The sequence below is a fragment of the Corvus hawaiiensis genome, chromosome 2, assembly GCF_020740725.1.
Source record: "Corvus hawaiiensis isolate bCorHaw1 chromosome 2, bCorHaw1.pri.cur, whole genome shotgun sequence".
Taxonomy (NCBI): Eukaryota; Metazoa; Chordata; class Aves; order Passeriformes; family Corvidae; genus Corvus; species Corvus hawaiiensis.
This window is the reverse complement of record NC_063214.1, coordinates 121,988,351-122,009,230: the sequence shown is the minus strand read 5'-3', so window position 1 is coordinate 122,009,230 and position 20,880 is coordinate 121,988,351. Positions and strand designations below refer to the sequence as shown.

The following is a 20,880-nucleotide window of genomic DNA, read 5'->3' as shown; positions in this document are numbered from 1 at the left end:
CCCTCAGCCGCTCCTCCCAGGCTCCCAGGCTGTGCTGATGGATTTGGAGCGGTGTGAAACCTGAATGAGGAAAGGAATAGTTCTGGTGCCTCTCTCCTCGGGGAAAGGCAGGGATTGCACAGCGCTCAGCTTTTCTTGAGACACAGCTGCTGCTCACCCCATGGCCCGGTGGCTGCTGCCCTGCCCTGCTGACACCTCCCAGGGACTGGGGACGAGGAACAGCTCCAGTCAGACCAGCACAAATCCCAGGGCTACACTGTTGTGTCTGGATTCATAGGAAGGAGAACAAGCCCAGACCTGAAAGGCTCAGAGTCCTGGCTCTGCTGCCTCCCTGGGATTTGGTTCCAGGGATCAACAGCTGCGGGTTCCAGGCAGTGTTTCCACCCTTGTTCCATGGAAAAGTGTGTCCTGCCATCCCTGACACAGCACAGTCCATGGGACCAGGAATGGGATCACAGGGTCATGGAACCATGGAACGGTTTGGGTTGGAAGGACCTGAAAACTCATCTGGTTCCATCCCCCTCCCACTGTCCCAGGCTGCTCCAAGCCCCAATGTCCAGCCTGGCCTTGGGCACTGCCAGGGATCCAGGGGCAGCCCCAGCTGCTCTGGGCACCCTGTGCCAGGGCCTGCCCACCCTCCCAGGGAGCAATTCCTGCCCAATCTCCCATCCAGCCCTGCCCTCTGGCACTGGGAAGCCATTCTCTGTGCCCTGTCCCTCCATGCCTTGTCCCCAGTCCCTCTGCAGCTCTCCTGGAGCCCCTTTAGGCCCTGGGAAGGCTCTAAAATCTCCCCAGAACCTTCTCTTCTCCAGGCTGGACAACTCCAATCACCTGCTCCCCACCCATTTTAGCAGCAAGGAAGTATCCAAAGGAGGCAAAGGTTTGTATCCCAGGAATTGTGTTTCCTGGTTTGTATTCTTTGGGAAGATGAGGGGGAAGCCCCCAGGAAGGATTTAATGGAAACAAGCATTAGGAAAGAGGAAGTGTTTGCTGCCAGTTTCCCAGCAAACAAAGGGAAAACCAGAACTGTCTCCTTTTCCTGGAAAGAGCTGGGAAAGCTTTGTGAAACCTCTTCCCTTTTCCCTCTGGGAGGTTGAGGCCTGGCAAAACTTTTCTCCCCAGTCCCTTTTAATGAGCATGGAAACCCGTGGGCAGGGAAAAGAGCTGAGTCTGAAACCCAAGGAACTTTGGGATGTTACAGAAACCCCTCCAAGATGAGTCCTTGTGTTTCCTCCACTCCCCCTCTGCTGCTGTACGGGGTAATTACATCCCATGTTTGCCACAAAACCCTGTAACCCTTCGTGGGGAAGAAAAATATTGTGGCTCATGCAGTTGTGACTCAACTGGTAATTTGGGATGACAAGCAATTCCTTGAACATCTGACTCGAGTTAATGGGAGGATGTTACCCAACAGCAGCACCTTAGTCAAGAGCCCTTGAAACAACATCCCAGCTCCTCAGCAGCGTTTAAATCCCTATTGTTGTATTGGCTTTGCCAGCAGGAGCCCTTGGAGGGAGGCTCAGGGCACTTGACCATTGCAGGAGAGCAAAGCCAAGCTCTGGTCTCACTTAGCAATCTGTGTGTGTGTGTGTGTGTGGAGATTTTTCTCTAAAATGTGGGAAAAATGATTAAAGGATCTTTGCATAAAGACAAGAGGCAGAGTCAGATGCAAATCTTGGGGGAGAAACTGTCACAGACATCCCTCTGCTCCAGCTGGAATGCAAATCACCTGAATTTCCATGCTGTTTCACTGACTAATGAGTTCTAAATGCTTTTCTAAGCCTCATCTTCGTGGAAAAAAAACCCCACAAACATTTCTTTTTCCTCCAGCTCTTGGAGCAGGTCTGTAATGGGTGACACGAGACATTTTTAGATGGGAACATTTTCCCCCATTTTCCAGGCCTCAGTCCTGACAGCTTTTTGCAACCCAGGGCCAAAAGCACTTGGGGACATAATTTAGGGGTGATTATGGTGGGACTGGATGGTCCTGGAGGGCTCTCCCAAGCTGGATGATTTGGGATTCTGGGATGAGGGCTTTAGAGAGTGAGCAGGCAAAGTGGGGACCACTGAGAATGGGAGAAGGGTGGCCAGGAATGGAAAGCCAGGAATGGAAAGCCAAGAGACATCACTCAAAGCTCATCCTCTGTCCCTGTGAGCTTATTCCTTGGAATTCCTTCCTGCAGGACCCAGGTGGGAGAGGAAGAGGCATGGGAAGAGGAGGGAACACACTAATGATGGTCTGGGTGAGAAAAGCAAAATAACAGAGCTGGTTTAGAGCACAAACACAAGGCCCAGACTCATTTCTTTGACTCAAACCCCGCTGTCAGGAGCTGCCATTTGTTGGTGCTTGGCTCTGAGCCTCCCCACATCACTGAGGAGCACCAGGCTGGGAAATGAGCCCGAGTTTAGGCCAGAGAAATGAGTCAGAGCAGATAAAAAGAGCTGGAGGACTGGGAAAGGGCCACACCATTAGAAGCTGAGGCACTGGGGAGCAAAGCCAAGCAGCAGGAGGAAGTCCAGGTGATAAAAAAAGGATAATCAAGAAGGAGAGTCACCCATCTGTGCTCCTAGGGATCAACAGGAAGCAGCCACATCCATCCTCCTCCATGTGACAGCCACATCCCAGCCTTGGGACAGACTGGGACAGCCTTGCAGGGATGCTGGGACACATGGACACCTCCAGGAGCTCTCTCTGATCCAGCAGGAATGGCTGCCATATGGAAATACACACGGATAAAAGCTGAATCACTCATCTGTGCCCAAACAAACTTTCCCTCCACAGGAAGGAGCCCATTTGTATGGGATAACTCGTGGCAGCTGCCAGGAATTCCTGTTATCAGCTGGTGCTGGGATTATTCCAAACTGCTCCACACGTGTGCCAGGCGAGGTCCAGCTGAGCCCAGACACTCTGGAATTGCTCCAGCAGCCAAGACAAACCAGCTTCAAAGCCAGAGCCAAACTGGGGAGTGACTTGGGTTGTGCCAGCTCTTGGTCCCCGGTCACTCACAGCCAAAAATGGCCCTTGGAGCAAATCCAGGGGGAAAACATCAACTCAGGTTTTGGAAATTTTACCTGAGCCATCCTCACACACTCCTGGGTTGGACATTGGGTTGTTTTCCATGTGGTGCTGCAACGTGAGAGAGATGTCCAAAGGATGGGGAGGGGTCTGGAAGGGCCACACAAGGAGCAGCTGAGGGCACTTGGAATGTCCAGCTGGAGAAGGCTGAGGGAGACTCCTCAGGGGCTGCAGCTCCTCCCGAGGGGCAGCGCAGGGCCAGCTCCGATCTCTGCTCCTGGGCCAGGGACAGCAGCCAGGGAGCGGCTGGAGCTGGGCCAGGGCAGGCTCAGGCTGGAGAGCAGGGAAAGGTTCTTCCCCCAGAGGCTGCTGGGCACTGCCCAGGCTCCCCAGGGAATGGGCACGGCCCCGAGGCTGCCAGAGCTCCAGGAGCGTTTGGACAGCGCTGCCAGGGATGCCCAGGCTGGGATTGGTGGGGGGTCTGGGCAGGGCCAGGGGTGGGACTGGGTGATCCCTGTGGGTCCCTTCCAGCACAGGATATTCCAACTCCCTCATGTGAGGTCCATCAGCTCCCCACAAGCCTTGAAGGCTGAGGTTAATAATAGTTAATAAACATTAACTAATTAACTATATCATATATGCTGTAATTAGAGTTGCTGCATCCTTGGAAGCAATCCTGCCAAGGCTGGAGCTGGGATCCCAGGGAATTATGAAGGATTCTCCCCCACACAGGACATTTTCAGAGCAGAAAAAAGCAGGTGGAATTGCTGAACCCCAAGAAGAAAAGCAGAGAAGGAAATGTTGGAATCCCTGTTTGGATGTGAGGCCCTCGGGATGCTCCCTCCAGCCCCAGTCTGGGGTGATTCTGGCAGAAGTCTCAGACTAAAAGCTTCCAGTGGTACTAAAATAAAGCTGAGCTCATCTCAGCCAAAGCCTAATGACAAAACTGTCCTGTTGAAGGTTTATTTTTCGCTTTAAGGAGCACAGAAACCCCACAGCCCCAAGCTCCCTGTTCCAGCAGCCACTTGAGTCACCTCAGAACCTGGGAGAGTTTCATTTTTTTTCCCTTAAAATCCCACCAGCTCCTTTCCTGCTCACTCCACAAGGATTTCAGCTTTTGTTTAAACCCACTCACCCTTCATGTGAATAAAAGGAACCCTAAAGGTGCAAACACTGGAAATTTAAAAGGCAGTTTTTAATTTTAAGCCTTTTCTGTCTTCAGCACTTGGCACTGGTGACAACGACAATATCAGAAATGGAGAGACCTGTGCAAGGGAGAACCCTAACCCTAACCTGAACAGTGCTTTGGAAAAGAGGAATTTTATGGAACAGGGGAGGAGGACAGACCCTGTATTCTGTAGGCACCAGAGTGACCTGGCTCATTTTTGGGATGGGAATATTTCCAAGAGGTTCCTGTGTAGATCCCTTGGTGTTGAAGCTGCTGGATGTGGCCCTTGGGGGACAGGGTTTGGGGTGATGCTGCTGGGGTGAGGTAGGACTGGATGATCCTGAAGGGCTCTTCCCACCTTGATTCTGGGACACACTGAGCACTCCAGGGCTCTCTATCCTTGCTGCCTCCTCTTCCTCAGAAATTGAACTGAATTGAATTCTCTTTTCCTCTTTTAAATGTGTTTTTAATCATAAAACCCTTCAGTGTCCAAGGAAGGTCTCAGTGCTCTGGGCTGGTGACAAGGTGGGCATCGGGCACAGCCTGGACTCCATGGGCTGGGAGGGCTTTTCCAGCCTCAGGGATTCTGGAATTCTGGGATTCTCTCAGAATTCGAGGTCCCCAGCTGGTTTCTGAAGGAGCCACTGCAGCAAAGCTGAGCTGCTGTCTCCCCCCAGTGTCAGATTTTTCTTGTTCAAGCTGTGGCACACAGGATTCCCAAAGGTAAAATCACCTGGAACCTGAGACAGCACAGGTCAAACTCCCACCTGCAATGTCAGGGAACAGGGATTGGTTCAGTTTGGGAAGGGATAAGACTGGACAAGACCGATTCTTATCCTGGAAATTACTGGATGTCCCCCATCCCAGGCTCTGGGGATAGCTGAGCTCTGATGCTACGCTGAAGCTTGGGAATGGCCTCAAGCAGGAGGAAGGCAGGGCTGGATGGGAGAATTGGGCAGGAATTGTTCCCTGGGAGGGTGGGCAGGCCCTGGCACAGGGTGCCCAGAGCAGCTGGGGCTGCCCCTGGATCCCTGGCAGTGCCCAAGGCCAGGCTGGACATTGGGGCTGGGAGCAGCCTGGGACAGTGGGAGGTGTCCCTGCCATGGCAGGGATTGGAACAAGGTGATTTTAGGTCTCTTGCAGCCCAAACCATTCCAGGATTCCATTCCTGAGCAGAAAACAGGGAACCAAAGAGAGTTCTCAGGATAAACTTCCTTCCTCGACACTTCCATAAAGGTGATGCCATGATTTCCATGGATCCAAGGAAGTCCTGGATGCACAAAGTGCCTGGAAAAGCTCCTCCCCAGGGTTTGTCCATCTGGATTCCATGTAGGCCCCACGAGTGACCCTTGCAGGAAGCAGCTGCTCTGCAGAAGCTGCACTGAGCCCTCCCCACTTCCTTCTGCCTCTCCATGAACTTCGGAGCCTCCCAGGATGGATCCAGAGCATTTTTCTCCTCAATTTCACCCTCCAGAGTCTTCTCCTCTTCCATCCCAGCCACCTCCTTGCAGCTGATCTTCCCCAAGTGCTTCCCCTGCAGCTCCAATCCTTCGAGGAAGCAGCCCCCAAGCTGATTTTTTACCAAAGGCTTTTTTTATTGCATAAATAGAGGCTCAGACGCTCTGCTGTACATACAAAAATGGAGATCATGTCAGTGTTACTCCGAGGTTACACATCCTGCTTTTCCAGGAAGGCTTCATCCTCCTGGGAGAGGAATCCAATGGCAGCTGCCAAGTGTCAGGAATCTGCAGGGTGGGGAGAGAGCAGTGAGAACAGCAGGCACCAGAGGCTGGCAGCACAGCGGCTCCAGTGCCCACGGGGCACCCTTGGAGCTGCTCCCACCTCCATGGGGGAATTCCTCCCTCTTAATCCCAGAATTTAGGAAGGGCAGGGAATTTCTGTGGAATCAGACAGGTTTTAATGCCAGTTGTTCACCAAGGGTGATGTCACCTGCTGGGCACAGAGGTTTTGTGGGATGATCCTGGCGCAGAAATCCCTGGAGCTGTGGGGTTTGCCAAACAGAATTCCCTGAGATAACACTGCACAGAATCCCAGAATCCCAGACAGGTTTGGGTTAGAGGGACCTTAAAGCTCATCCCATCCCACCCCTGCCGTGGGCAGGGACACTTCCACCATCCCAGGCTGCTCCAAGCCCTTTTCCAACCTTTCCTTTTCCAGGGAAGTGACCAAATCTGCCCCAAGCCAAGTCCTGAACCTGCTGGAAACAGGAGACTGAAAAACTCCTTTGGTTTTGTTGGGTTTTTTTTCTATGCAAATAGAAAAAACTTTGTTCCCATGGTTATTCTTCATTTCTAGGCACAACTCCCAATCCTTGCTGCAGGAATAAAGGAGTTTGAAATCAAATCTAGAAAAGATCTGAAGAACTGAAAGTGTCTTTAGATGGGAAGGGGATGACCTCAGGAAGGGAAATCAGATTTTGATTTGAATAAAGAGCAACATTCCATCAAACTCCCACTGAGCTTCCAAAGGGCAGGCAGGAATAGAATTCCCATTTTGCTGCAGAACAGGGAGAAGGGAAGCAAACTGCTACAAAAATGACAAGCAAGGCAGGGAATAGAACCCAAGCACCAGGCAGGACTCATTCTGCTCATGGATTTGCTCCAAGAAAGCAGGGATTGCTTCAACTTTGGGAACAGAGGGGAGCAACTCAGGAATTTCAGGATGAAAACCCCAAATGTAAGGCATTTTGGGATGTTTGTTTTGCTCTTTCAAGCAGAAAAATGTGCATTTTTCTCAGGGAATTCTACATGGTGCATGTTCCATGGCACAACCTGTCCCTTTGGGAATCCCACGTGTGGAATTTGCCCTTTCCAGCTAAACCACCCCCATCCTGTCAATGATTTCACTCATCCAGAAGGGCTGATTATTTTCTCTCTTTATGATGTGCCTGAAGGCCCAGAGTTCTGATTGCAGCATCCTGCCTGGCTGCTCCCCTGCAGTTATTCCCAATTTATCCCCCTCTTTGTGCATCACAGAAAAAAATCCAGGGAGATAAAGAACAGAGAAGGAATATTGTGCTAAAATATCCTCAAACAGGGCACTGGTTCATGCAATTCCCACAAAGCATGAGTGGGAATGAAACATCCCAAATATTCCAAGAGCTCAGCTCCTGCTGCTGGCTCAAAGTGCACATTCCAAACCATTCCCAGGGGGATTAATAATGTCATTCTCAAAGCCCAGGATGTGGGATCCATCCCATTACCTGAGGGACTCTTCACTCATCCTTCTTCTCTGCTTCTGCTTTCAGTTTCTCCTCCTGTTCCCTCTTCAGTTTCTCCTCGATTTTCTTGCTCTGGTACATTTTGACTCCAGCAAAGGCCAAGCAAAGGATCAATGTTTTAGCTGCCAAAATGTACATCAGCAGTGGGAAGTTCTCCAGAGCCTGGAATGCCAAAGAATCTATTTAATCTAATTATGGACAATTAAAAACGAATTTATAGGGGTGTTCTGCATCTTCCATTCCAACGGTAATGCTCCTCTCTCTCTCCGTGTTTTTTATTTCTGTGGGAAACTAAAGCAGGCAGAGCAACAAAGCCAAAGAAAAATCCTCTTCCCTCAAGTCCTGAACCCCTTTTGCTCCTTTTACAGCAATATTGGCACCACCTGGAGCGGAAAAAAGGGAAGAGCTGAGTATTTTAGGGAAATTGTGGAAGTGGAAATGCTGCTGAACAATCCTCACAGGTGATGGATCCCTGGGGATCAGCTCTCAGATGGGATCCCCAAAAACACTCCTGGAAATCTTAATCCATAGCAATTTTGTACTGAACCTGCTCAGATACAGAAGGTTTAGAAAAATGCTTTTAAACTGGGAGAAAAGTAAAAAATCCTCAGCTTCCAAGGATTGCTGCACCAGTTTTGAAGGCCTGGAATTGCACAGTGTTTCAAGGCTATAAAAACATGAACTTGGTGCACATGGAGAGGAAAATCAAATGGAAATGGGTGGTGGGGCACTGAGCAGGCTCCCCAGGGGTGGGGTGGGATTGTTGGAGGGTCTGTGCAGGGCCAGGGCTTGGACTGGGTGATCCTACGGGTCCCTTCCCAGCAGGATTCTGTGATAACCCTGCGAACTTGGGATTCTCCCTCTCCCCTCAGCCTCCCAGCACCTCCCAAAGCTGTCAGAACACATCTGAGCTCTGAGTTTAGGCCAAGCCTTGTGTCCATTCACCAGCAGGGAGTTTGGAAAAACAACACCAGGCTCTGTCAATCTCCCCACTGTCCCAGTGGCAACAGCTCTGAACCAAAAGCTCTGCAGCACCAGGGCAGGGAAGGCAGGGCTGCGGGCAGTTGGTGATTATTGATTTAATGTGTTAAAATTGTTAATTATAGAGTTGTGGAATGGTTTGGATTGGAAGGGATTTCAAAGCTCATCCAGCACCACAGGCAGGGACACCTCCCACTGTCCCAGGCTGCTCCAAGCCCCAATGTCCAGCCTGGCCTTGGGCACTGCCAGGGATCCAGGGGCAGCCCCAGCTGCTCTGGGCACCCTGTGCCAGGGCCTGCCCACCCTCGCAGGGAACAATTCCTGCCCAATCTCCCATCCAGCCCTGCCCTCTGGCACTGGGAAGCCATTCCCTGGCTCCTGGCCCTCCAGCCCTTGGGAATTGTCTCTCTCCAGCTTTCCTGCAGCTCCTTCAGGCCCTGCAAGGCCACACTGAGCTCAGCCCAAAGCTTCTCCTCTCCAGGCTGAACAATCCCAGCTCTGGCAGCCTTTCCTCCCAGCAGAGCTGCTCCATCCCTCTGCTCATCCTGGTGCCTCCTCTGGCCTCTCTCCAGCAGCTCCATGCAGGAGGCACCTGCTCCAACACTGTGGTGCCTCACACACGACCCTGCAGAGCTTTCACGGCCCCAAAACCCCAAAGATACAGTGGAGAAAACCCCCCTCCAGTAAAAAAAGCAGCTAAGGGAAGAGCAACCAGAGAAAATCCTGGAAAGAGGAAAGGCAGGAGGAGCAGGGATGATCAGAGCTCTGGTGAGCTCAGGTCTGAAGTGTGAGGCCCCAACAGCAAATCCTGGGGCAAGCACGTCTGGCAAGGAAGGACAACAACCAGTCCCCTGTCCCTGAGAGTGTGCTGGTTAAACACCCCTCCCCTGGGAAAGGAATCATCAGAACCCACCCAACACATCCCACATGGGAAGAGCAGCAATCCCTGCTTTGGGAATGTGCACCAGCCTCACCTTCCAGTTAAAGGCCACCATCTCGGCTGCGGGGTGCCCCAGGACTGGGGGGGGGGGGGATCACACTCCTGGAGGCACAGGGCAGGGCAGGAGCATCTTGGAGAAATGGAAAACAAAGCAGAATGAACTCTTGGAGAAATGGAAATGAGAAGATAATTAGGCGAGCTGCTAATGAGCGCACCCTGCCCCTCTGACGGGCTCATCTGCAGCTGCAGCGTCTCCCCAGTGACCTCCAGGGCCTTTTGGGGCTGAGTGGCAGCAGCAGGACAGGGGTTTGACAGGCCCAGGCAGGTGCTGGGGCTAGGATTCCACATCCTGGCAGCTGCCCCATGGAAAACACGGAAAACACGGCTGCCTTTGGAAGCTGGACCTGGGTGTGCTCGCCCTGCCTGGCTGTGCTGGGACCTGAGGGACACAGAGCCCCACAGGAGCTGCCTTGGGGTTTCTCTGAGAGTTTCTAAGCCCACCTGCTCTGTTTGGAGCCTGAATGTCTAATTAATCCTCTAATTTATCAGTCTTCTGTGATTGATGCATTGAATTCTCCCACACTAACAGTTTATAAATATAGAAGTTAGCAAACCAAGCACTCCCTGGAGCCCTGAGTGGCCACCAGCCATTCCAGAGCTGAATTCCTGGGATGAAAAGCCTGAGGGGATGCTCGAGGCTGCAGCACACACAGCACTGCCCTCGGCTCTCTGCTCCACCTCTTCAGCTGCTGGAATCCAAATTAACCACTGGAGGCCTTTCCTGTCCATGGAGCAAGAGTGCAAAAGGAGGAGGGAACACTCCAGCACAGTGCAGAGCTGGGCTGAATAAATCAGCACCACACCACGAGAGCTGCTGCTGAGCTTCCTTCAGAATTAAATGTTCTTGCAGCTCCTGCCCTGCTCAGCTTCAGGTAGATGTTCTAATTTCTCCAGCCAAAGCATCCTCTCCTCTCCTTTTCCCTCTCACTTTGCTGAGACTTCTCTGGAAACATTCCCACACCTCCAGAGATCTCTCTGACTGAGATCCAGCTGTACCAAAGCTGTGGAGTGGCCACCACCACCAAATTCTTGTTAATCAGTCACTATTTCTGTGCTGATCCTGACTGTGCAGCTCCTTATCCTGCTGAGAAAATGTCAGGGTGGTTGTGAGCTAATGAGTCAATGTCCAAAACCGGGTATTTTCACTTCATAGAATCCTGGAATGGTTTGGGTTGGAAAGACCTTAAAAATCATCCAGTGCCACCCCTGCCATGGCAGGGACACCTCCCACTGTCCCAGGCTGCTCCAAGCCCCAATGTCCAGCCTGGCCTTGGGCACTGCCAGGGATCCAGGGGCAGCCCCAGCTGCTCTGGGCACCCTGTGCCAGGGCCTGCCCACCCTCGCAGGGAACAATTCCTGCCCAATCTCCCATCCAGCCCTGCCCTCTGGCACTGGGAAGCCATTCCCTGGCTCCTGGCCCTCCAGCCCTTGGGAATTGTCTCTCTCCATCCTTCTGATGTTCCCTCTGGAATTTCACTAACCACTCAGATTTGGAGTTTCCTGTCAGAGGGGCTCGCGGAAAATCCCACATCAGAGCAGAATGTGGGATCTCCCAGGACTGAGGGGGTGGAAGCTCCTCGAAGTGACACAGCCTCCACTCTCCTAAATCCCTAGAAATTCTGTGCTCCAGTCAGAAGGAATTTTGCAACGTGCTGTAAAAAGGCAGGAATTCAGCCAGCCAAGCACAAAGCAGCATCTGGCACCTGATGCTGAAAATGGGGTCTTGGGGATTTTTTGTGTGCAGGAGAAGTTTCAGACTCAGCAAATGTTCTGTGAGCCCATCTGTGGGGCTGATGCAGGGTCTGTCCCCCCCAGCAGCAGCAGCAGAGTGAGATGGGATCGCACTGGGCACTCCCAGGAATGCTCTGGGCTGGGATTATTTAAGTGTTCAGCCAACACTGCTGCAATATTCCTGCTCTGCTGAGACACGAGCCTGGATCTGCCTGGACTGTGCATCCATCAGGAGTAGCTGCACTGGAGTCACAAAGGGTGGGAAGTGAAGAAATTCTTCCTTTGTCCTGTAGAGTGTGTTTTGATCCACAATTATAAAATCATGGAATGATTTGGGATGGAAGGGACCCTAAAGCTCATCTTGTTCCAACCCTGAACACCTTCCACTGTCCCAGGCTGCTCCAAGCCCCAATGTCCAGCCTGGCCTTGGGCACTGCCAGGGATCCAGGGGCAGCCCCAGCTGCTCTGGGCACCCTGTGCCAGGGCCTGCCCACCCTCCCAGGGAACAATTCCTGCCCAATCTCCCATCTAACCCTGTCCTTCTTCAGCTTGAGGCCATTCCCCCTTGTGGTGTCCCTCCATCCCTTGTCCAAAGTCTCTTTCTGTGTTTCTTGCAATCCCCAAATGTTTCCTGTGAGAGCTGACACCTGTGATGCTCTGTCCCCATGGCATCTCATGCAGTTGGGACTGACTGGGAATGTCACTGCTCCCTCCAGGCTGCATTCCCACATCCCACCAGCCTCCAGTGGCCAAGCACTTCTCCCCATCTCATCTCTTGGCTTTTCCAGTCTCCATTTGATCCCAGTCTTTATTAAATCCAGCTGAAACCTCAGAATTGAAAAAAGAAGGTGAGGCTGCAGCAGAGGGCAGGGAGAAGAAAGCGGGAAGAGGAGAGGACTTTGCCCAGGGCAGCTGGGGCTGGCCCTGGATCCCTGGCAGTGCCCAAGGCCAGGCTGGACATTGGGGCTTGGAGCAGCCTGGGACAGTGGGAGGTGTCCCTGCCCATGAAGGCTGGATGGGCTTTTAAATCTATTCCAATCCAAACTATTCCAGGATTCCAGGATTCCTTTCACATTTGAAAAACACCATTTATGAGCACTGAGGTCATCAGTGAAAGAGCAAAAATCTCCGACACTGCTTTTTCAAGGTTGGGATATCTTAAAAGCCTGCAGGCAAATAAACAGCTGGAATTCTGTGTTTGCCTTTCCCGAGGAGATAAGGCACAGATAGGAGCCGGGAACACATCCACAGGCAGGCATTGTTCGTTCCCCAGGAAAATGCAGGCTGCCTTGGCAAACACGGGGCCACAGCCCGGGCCCCTCAGAAGGGCACTGCTCCCTCCCTCACGTGCAAGGAGCTCTCGTGTGCAGCCACAGGAGCAGGGACAGGAGCAGCAGGCTCTCGCAGATATTCCCTAACAGATGCTCCACAAGCTGGGATGAAATGGCATCAGCCTCACATGGATTCCCTGGGATTGCAGCTCCCAGGCTGGTCACTCCCAGGTCTCCTCTGGAGTTTTATTCCATAACAAATGGGAGCTGGCTGCCCTGTGAGGCTGCTGTGGGCATGAGCTGATCCATCCCACTGTGGCTGCTCCAGCCCTGGAAGTGTCCAAGGGCAGCTTGGAGCAGCCTGGGACAGTGGGAGGTGTCCCTGCCATGGCAGGGGTGGGGCTGGATGGGCTTTAAGGTCCCTCCAACCCAAACCATTCTGAGATTCTGTGTTGCATTGTCCCAGGGAATTCTGTTTGGTGAAGCAGATCCGACTCCTGCAGATGGGAAAGAGGAGAGGGTCTGTCCAGATCACACCTCAGGGATGTGCCAGCAATTCCCTGTGAACTCCAAATGCTCCGGGATCCTCAGGGAGCAGAGCAGGCACAGAGGCCACAGCTCATTCCAGAGGGTTGTGTCCCTTAGGGAGGGCTGCACTACATCCCAGATTTTGGGATTAGTCCTGGTTCCAGCCCCAGGATCCCTGCCCAGCTCTGCCTTGTGCAACACAGCCCCAAAGCTGGGCCCCAGGCACGTGGGAGGCCTGTGGTGGAGCACGGAATTGAATCCCAGCCCCTGGATTACAGCTCCAGCCCTCTGCAGGAACCACAGCCCAGCCCAGGCTCTCAGGGCATTGTCTGCAGAGCACGGACAGCCCCGAGGCACCACACAACATCCACAGCATCCAAACCCTCTGCACATCTCACCCTGCCTGCCCAGAGCTCCATCATCCCCACAAAATGGGGCTGGAGATACCCCTTTGGGGATTGCTGAACAGCTCCAACCACGAGGCCTTGGGAAGCACCGAGCTACTGAATTATCAGAGTGCACTTAAACGTGACATTTCTGGGCTAGAAAAGGGGTTTCACTCACCAAGGCCAGGCTGGATGGGGTTCTGAGCAACCTGGAAGTGTCCCTGCCCATGGCAGGGCTTGGAATGAGATGGTCTTTAAGGTCCTTTCCAACCCAAACCTGATTCTGATTTTGGAACTCAAGGTTCCAACTCAAGCAACATCACAACAATTAGAAAAACCGAGATCTTTGTACCTGATGAAGCAGAAATTAAAATATGAGTGATTCCTCTGGCAGCTTCTCACATGCTCCAAACTCTGAAAAACAGGAACAGAGCAGATGGGATGTTCCAATCACATTGGCTGGATTAAAATCAAACCAAACCCAGAAATGCCAGGGCCACATCAGACTGCTCCACTGTGGATCCCTGGACACCATAAGGGATCACAAAGGTGATCCCGGGGCTGGACCCCCTCTGCTCTGGAGACAGGCTGGGAGAACTGGGATTGTCCAGCCTGGAGAAGGGACAATTCCAGGGAGACCTTAGAGCCCCTTCCAGTGCCTAAAGGGGCTCATAAAAAGGAGTGAAAGGGACTTTTTTATATGGGCAGAGACTGCTAGGACAAGGGGCAATAGTTTTAAACTGCCAGAGGGCAGGGATAGATGGGATATTGGGAAGGAATTGTTCCCTGTGTGGGTGGGGAGGCCCTGGCACAGGGTGCCCAGAGCAGCTGGGGCTGCCTCATCCCAGCCCAGCTCTGTCCTGGGCTGGAGAACAAGGAAGGGGGACTGGGAACAAGGAGGGAGGGTGGAAAGCAGGGAAAGTGGGGGGTGGAGAGCAAGGAAACGGGATGGAGAGCAAGGAGGGGGGGCTGGAGAACAAGAAACGGGTGCTGGAGAGCAAGGGGGGGGATGCCTCGAGAATAAGGAGAGGGGGCTGGAGAGAAAGGAGGGGAGTGGAGAACAAGAATGGGGGGCCTGGAGAGTAAGGAAGGTGATGGAAAACAAGGAAGGGGAGCTGGTGAACAAGGAGGGAGAGGTGGATATCAAGTAAGGGGGCTGGAGAACAATGGGAGACTGGAGAGCAAGGGCGGGTGGAGAGCAAACAGAGGGGCTGGAGATCAAGGAAAGCGGGGCATTGGAGAGAAGGAAGAGGGGGTGGGGAGCACGGAAGGAGGGTTGGAGAGCAAGGACGAGGCCTGCAGAGCAAGGAGCGGGGGTGGAGCAGGGGCAGAGGCAGGACAGCGGGGCACGCCGGGCAGGAGGCCGGGCAGGGCGGGCAGCAGGCCCGGCACGGGAGAGCGGCGAGGCTGCGGGGAGCGGAGCGCTCGGGGCCGGCGGCGATGCGGGCCGGGGTCCCGGGGTCCCGGTGTGTCCCCGGAGCCCCGCGGGGCCGTGAGGGGAAGGGGCCCGGGCGGGTCCTACCTCAGGGCGCGGCCATGGCGGGCGGGGGCGGCGCTCCCGGGCTGAGCTCCCGGCAGCGGCAGCGCCGGGCCCGGCCGGGGCCGCTCCGCCCGCTCGGTGCGGCGCTGGAGGCTGGGAGGGCCTCGCTGTTCTTCCCCCAAATGAACGGTTCTGCGGTAAAGCAGCTCCCGTAGGGACCGCGGGGAGCTCCCACACCCCTCCCGTGCCTTGGGCTGAGCCCCAGCGTGGGCAGCGGGGAAGGGATTGGGATGGTGCCCCTGTGCCCCTGTGCCCAGGTGAGAGCCCACCTGCAGAGCTGCCCCAGGGACCAGCACAGGGAGGACGTGGAGCTGCTGGAGAGAGGCCAGAGGAGGCACCAGGATGAGCAGAGGGAGCCAGGCTGGGAGAGCTGGGGGTGCTCACCTGGAGAGGAGAAGGCTCCAGGGAGAGCTCAGAGCCCCTTTCCAGGGCCTAAAGGGGCTCCAGGAGAGCTGCAGAGGGACTGGGGACAAGGATGGAGGGCCAGGAGCCAGGGAATGGCTTCCCAGTGCCAGAGGGCAGGGCTGGATGGGAGATTGGGCAGGAATTGTTCCCTGGGAGGGTGGGCAGGCCCTGGCACAGGGTGCCCAGAGCAGCTGGGGCTGCCCCTGGATCCCTGGCAGTGCCCAAGGCCAGGCTGGACACTGGGGCTTGGAGCAGCCTGCGACAGTGGGAGGTGTCTGGCCTTCAAGATTTCCAGGAATGGGGAGTCCACAACCTGTCTGGGCAACCTGTGCCAGGGCCTCACCACCCTCATACTAAAGAATTTCTTCCCAACATCTGATATAAACTTGCCCTGCTTCAGCTTAAGGCCATTCCCTGGCTCCTGTCCCTCCATGCCTTGTCCCCAGTCCCTCTCCAGCTCTCCTGGAGCCCCTTTAGTCTCTGCAAGGGGCTCTGAGCTCTCCCTGGAGTTTCTCTTCCCCAGCTGAGCACCCCCAGCTCTCCCAGCCTGGCTCCAGAGCAGAGGGGCTCCAGCCCTTGGAGGAGCTCTGTGGCCTCCTTTGGACTCTCTCCAGCAGCTCCAGCTTTTTCTGGTGTTGATCCAGAGGCAGCTCTACAGGTGGGGTCTCCCTATAGCAGAGTAGAGGAAAACTCCTTCTCAGCCTGTTGCTTGTGCCTCTTTTGCACCTCCAGCACATCTGGAGCGTGATGGCATCAGCTCAAATCTCAAGACCCCTCTCCAAAACAAGCCAAAGGCTCCCAAAGAAAAGAAGCCCTTTGTCATTTATTATTTAGCACAAGTGAAAATGGGAATCAGGTCATTAAAAAGGAGTGTGGAGTGAATGTGTGCAGGTTCCCTCCTGCGATTCATTCCCTAATTGATTGCTCAGTTAATCCTTGGACATTGGAGGTTTTACTGGACAATTTCAAGTTATTTTTAAGGTGGGCTTAAGTCACACAGTTTGGACCTGAATCAGCACTTTTGACCACCAATTCACAGTTATTCTGAGGTGGGAACATCCAGATCTGCTTGTGGATTTAAAAAATGCTCAAATAATCAAGTTACCATTCTCTTGGCTTTATTTTCCTAAAGGGAAAGCACAATCATAGATTTCTCTTGGAGTTTCCCAAGATCCTCATGGGAACCAGAACACTGATTTCCTCAGGACTCCATTATCCACTGCCCTGTGTGTTAATTTAATCAACACTTCCACAGCTCTTTGGAATTCCGGTTGAGTTCCCTCGGGGTGACTTCGTGATTCCCTCACTGCTGGTGCTTCCAGAAAGTCAAGGTGATTCCAGGCTCGTTTTATCCCTTGCCCCCAGGTTTTCATGGATCACACACTTGAGATCTTCTGGGTTGAGAACCTGGTTTTTGTACTTCTCTCCCCAGTCCTCCACGATGTACTGGTGATAGGGATCGTTGGAGTGCTCCCTCCTCTTGGATTTCACAGTGCTCACCAGGATGGCCACGATGATGAAGGAGAACATCCCAATCATCACCATCAGGTAAAGGATAACGTAGTCAAAGTTTTCAGCAGCCACCTCTGCCTGCAGCTTATTCGCTGCTTCTGTCATGTTTCTCCTCCAGCCATTCATGTAATTGAGGAAGGTTTCCTTGAAAATATCTTCCACTGCCCAAGTGAAGTTTTGCATCTTTGCCATCCTTGCAAATTGTGCTGCTAAAGACAACAAAATACACTTTTTAATCAGATGTGTATTAAAAGAGTTGGAGTATTTTGTCAGTGTCATGGCAGTTGTCTAATAACAGTCACCCTCTGCCACTTGAAGGTGCAATTTTAGCTCAGCTGAGAATCCCCATCTCTGAGTGGTTCCATATGTTCAGAGACCCAAAAAGGTCCTGCTCAGAGACCCAAAAAGATCCTGCTCAGAATCATGGAATGGTTTGGGCTGGGAGGCACCTTAAAGCCCATCCCATCCCACCCCTGCCATGGCAGGGACACCTCCCACTGTGCCAGGCTGCTCCAAGCCCCAATGTCCAGCCTGGCCTTGGGCACTGCCAGGGATCCAGGGGCAGCCCCAGCTGCTCTGGGCACCCTGTGCCAGGGCCTGCCCACCCTCCCAGGGAACAATTCCTGCCCAATCTCCCATCCAGCCCTGCCCTCTGGCACTGGGAAGCCATTCCCTGGCTCCTGGCCCTCCAGCCCTTGGGAATTGTCTCTCTCCAGCTTTCCTGCAGCTCCTTCAGGCCCTGCAAGGCCACACTGAGCTCAGCCCAAAGCTTCTCCTCTCCAGGCTGAACAATCCCAGCTCTGGCAGCCTTTCCTCCCAGCAGAGCTGCTCCATCCCTCTGCTGCTCATCCTGGTGCCCACAGGTCCCTTTGGTGTGTGGGCAGCTTTGGTGAAGGCCCCCATGGCCCCTGTCCCAAGGGATGAGGCCCTGTCCCTTCCCTACAGAGGCAAAACTCCAAAGGAAGGAGGATTTCTCCTGAGGAGAAGACAAAGACATGGGAGGGACATGGAGGCTGAGCCCCATCCCTGGACTGGCCTCGGTGAGCATTTGAGACAGTCCCCAAAGGGGCAGAGACACTGCCTGGTGCTGCAAAGCCATGTTTGATCCCATTTATCCCAAAATTCGGCCCCCAGTGCTGCTCAGACCTCATGAACCAGGTGTGTATCCCACAGGAGAATCCCCCTCCAGCATTCCTTCCCACCAGATCCCATTCCCACCAGATCCCATTCCCACCAGATCCCATTCCCACCCAGGCTGTCCCACTTTAATGTGGGCAGTTCCTTTGGTTCTCCAGGCCAACCAAGCCCTAAAACCTGTGGAAATCTTCCCAGAAATGCTCTTTGTTCCCAGTGCAATCCTCAAGAACAAGGAGTTCGCTGCATCCAAGGGGAAGGGGCAGTGAAATTTCATTGCTAATAAAAAATTTGGGACATGTTTCAATTCAGGAATTCAGGAATTCAACACACAGATTCAGGCACACGTGCAGCTGGATCCCTCTGCAGTTACACCCCTCACACATGCTCAAATAAAGGGATAAGGGTAATTAATGAAAGGAAATGAGAAACTATAAATACAAATTGCCTTTACTGTCTGTAAAATCTGCTTTTTCCTTGATTTACATCAAAAACTGTGCTTCTTTTTCAAACTGGAATAAAGACTTGCTAACAGCGACTTACCTTTGCTGTGTCCTTCCCTAAGGAGATTCAGAACACTCAGGCTTTTCAAACTCCACTGGATAATGGGATGAAACTCCCAAAAAGAGCAGGGATGTCTTTAAGGAGCCTCCAGCCTGCACAAGGCTGGGAGCAGTTGCCTGTGAAGTAAGTGCCTTGCACTGCACACTTTATGTTTATATTAAATTAAAAGCTAAATCTAATCTCACCTGGAAAGTCAAATATTGGCTGACAGCTTGCATCAGTCATCCTGTCGGATCTGGGAATGGGCCTTTGTGCTGATTGCTGCAATTTGAGATACTGGAAAAGAGCTTTCCTGGGGATAAACAGGGATGCAGCTTCATTTTTGATGAGTTAGAGGAGCAAGGATGAGCTCTGTAGAATAATAATAATTATTAGAGAAAAATTCTCCCCTGGGAGGGCGGGCAGGCCCTGGCACAGGGTGCCCAGAGAAGCTGTGGCTGCCCCTGGATCTCTGGAAGTGTCCAAGGCCAGGTTGGATGGGGCTTGGAGCAACCTGAGACAGTGGAATGAGATGATCTTTAAGGTCCCTTCCAACCCAAACCATCCCATGTTTCTATGAATTAACCAATCTCAACAGCAATAATAATGATAATGATAATAATAATAATATTAATAATTTCCTTTGCTGATCAGGGCACAAGAGGTGAGCACTGAGCAGTCAGGCTGCTCGATGCCCAAAGTTTGACCTTCCTTTCTTTTTCTCCCCCCAGGATCAGGATCAAGTGAGCAACACTTCCAAGCCCTTGCTGGGAGAAGGAAATCCTCCCAGCCAGCCAGGAGCAGCCTCTCGGAGCTCTGCTCTGTGGGCACCTCACTCATGAGCTGCAGCAGGAAAAGACAAAAAGTTACTAAAGAAACCCCAAAAAACCAAAGCAAAACAGAAAGAAAAGGAGAATAAATGAGTGTTGACTTTCCTCCTGGCAAGCAGCACACACTGACACCTCAGTGAGAGGCTCTGAGGCACCTGAGAGAGCAGGAATTTGCTCAGTGAAACGAGACCACGTCAGGAGCATCAGCAGCTGCTCCTGCTCTGGTGGGGACATCCAAGGAGGGGGGTTCTGGTGGGATTGAGGTGCTCCCCAAGCACTCAGGCTGGGACAGAGCTGCTCTAAAAAACACATTTTCATTTTACAGCCAGTCCTGCCTAAGAAATGTCACCTTTGAGGGACATTTAAGGCAGCGGGGAGTGACCCTGAATCCACAGCACACACCAGAGGGAGGGAGATGTGCTCCTGGGGTGGAAAAGTGCTGATCCCTGAGGAAGCCCTGCTGCTCCTGCCATTGGCATGGTTCCTGCTCTCCTTGCTCCTGGACATGTTCTGAGTGTGAAACCTCCCGGCACAGGGATGAGCTGCTGGCAGCATTTCCTCCTGATCCCACACTTTTCCTGGCAGGTTCCTTTGGCTTTGCCTCTGGAAGTCCAGGGAGCTGGCACAGCTTCGGTTTGCTCTGAGGAACCCCAGAGGGACCTCACTGCACTGTGCACAGACATTCCCTGGCTGCTCCCAGCTGGATAAAATCACCTGGAGCTCTTTTGTCTGGCTGTGGAAATAAGAGAAGAGCCTGGAAGTTCCCAAGTTCTGGAATAACTGCCAACAATGTGGTGAAATGTATCCCTTCCTCAACCCCTCTCTTCTACCAGCTGTTCCTGGCCAGACCTGTTCCCAATGGAGCCAAAGATTTCCTGAATAATCCCAGTCTGCTGCGTGTCCCCCCTGAAGGTCGCTTTGCTCAGGGTTTGCTTAGTCTGGAGAGCAATGAGGTGGTCAAGGACAGCCAGGGTGGGAATGATTAAACAGGAGGAGGAGCCCTTTCTTGGGTGGGAAAGGTGGAAACCTTAATATTAGTCTGGAATGGAGACTAGTGCCAAGCAAAATGCTCCTGATCTTATGGAATCACAGAATAATGGAATTCCAGAGCTGGAAGGGACCCCCAGGGATCACCCAGTCCCACCCCTGGCCCTGCCCAGACCCCCCACCAATCCCAGCCTGGGCATCCCTGGCAGCGCTGTCCAAAGGCTCCTGGAGCTCTGGCAGCCTCGGGGCCGTGCCCATTCCCTGGGGAGCCTGGGCAGTGCCCAGCAGCCTCTGGGGGAAGAACCTTTCCCTAAAATCCAACCTAACCCTGCCCTGGCCCAGCTCCAGCCACTCCCTGGCTGCTGTCCCTGTCCCCAGGATGATTTGGAGGCCTTTTCCAACTCAAAAGATTCTGTGATTCTTCCGAATAACAGAAGATTGTTATTAATAATGATCTTTCTCCCTCAAACATTTCCCTTCAGAGACATTTTCAGTGCACTTGATCCCTTTTTTTCCCAATCTTCCATTGTTTCCCTGCATCATCTGCAATAAACAAACTTTGCACTTTGTTTTCAATCAGCATTCAAAACTTTTGCAGTATTTTCCC

The 20,880-nt window shown here is 53.0% G+C and overlaps 2 protein-coding genes and 1 long non-coding RNA gene across 6 annotated transcripts; 1 reads left to right on the top strand and 2 right to left on the bottom strand.

Annotated features, from left to right (window-relative positions):
* Positions 1-701: 701 nt before the first annotated feature.
* SMIM11 (small integral membrane protein 11) lies at positions 702-14,076 on the bottom strand. Of its 2 annotated transcripts, none has more exons than XM_048291572.1 (4): positions 13,675-14,076; positions 9,381-9,476; positions 7,408-7,587; positions 702-2,710 (listed from the first exon to the last, which is right to left on the bottom strand). In XM_048291572.1, the coding sequence occupies exons 2-3, from the start codon at positions 9,399-9,401 to the stop codon at positions 7,420-7,422; spliced, it is 189 nt and encodes a 62-aa protein (XP_048147529.1). In that variant the 5' UTR covers positions 9,402-9,476; positions 13,675-14,076; the 3' UTR covers positions 702-2,710; positions 7,408-7,419. The 2 variants fall into 2 exon arrangements, with proteins under 2 accessions (XP_048147529.1, XP_048147519.1); XM_048291562.1 differs by lacking the exon at positions 702-2,710 and adding an exon at positions 5,756-5,929 and having other exon boundaries at positions 13,675-13,893.
* Positions 14,077-14,397: 321 nt separating this feature from the next.
* On the top strand, positions 14,398-20,444 carry LOC125319866. 2 transcript variants are annotated; one of them, XR_007200923.1, is made up of 4 exons: positions 14,398-14,458; positions 16,400-16,598; positions 16,700-16,815; positions 19,188-20,444. It is a non-coding gene; the product is annotated as an uncharacterized LOC125319866 (long non-coding RNA). The 2 variants fall into 2 exon arrangements; XR_007200921.1 differs by lacking the exon at positions 14,398-14,458 and adding an exon at positions 14,704-14,788.
* KCNE2 (potassium voltage-gated channel subfamily E regulatory subunit 2) lies at positions 16,592-18,600 on the bottom strand. Of its 2 annotated transcripts, none has more exons than XM_048291537.1 (2): positions 18,457-18,600; positions 16,592-16,988 (listed from the first exon to the last, which is right to left on the bottom strand). In XM_048291537.1, exon 2 carries the CDS (start codon positions 16,969-16,971, stop codon positions 16,594-16,596), a length of 378 nt encoding a protein of 125 aa, XP_048147494.1. In that variant the 5' UTR covers positions 16,972-16,988; positions 18,457-18,600; the 3' UTR covers positions 16,592-16,593. The 2 variants fall into 2 exon arrangements, with proteins under 2 accessions (XP_048147494.1, XP_048147504.1); XM_048291547.1 differs by having other exon boundaries at positions 16,592-16,985.
* Positions 20,445-20,880: the final 436 nt, after the last annotated feature.

Bases quoted from the DNA above. Each gene is read 5' to 3' on its own strand.
- SMIM11 (XM_048291572.1), bottom strand. From the start codon at position 9,401: ATGGTGGCCTTTAACTGGAAG. The intron at 7,588-9,380 runs GTGAGGCTGGTG...TTGGCATTCCAG, and splicing joins TGGTGGCCTTTAACTGGAAG to GCTCTGGAGAACTTCCCACT.
- KCNE2 (XM_048291537.1), bottom strand. From the start codon at position 16,971: ATGGCAAAGATGCAAAACTTCACTTGGGCAGTGGAAGATATTTTCAAG.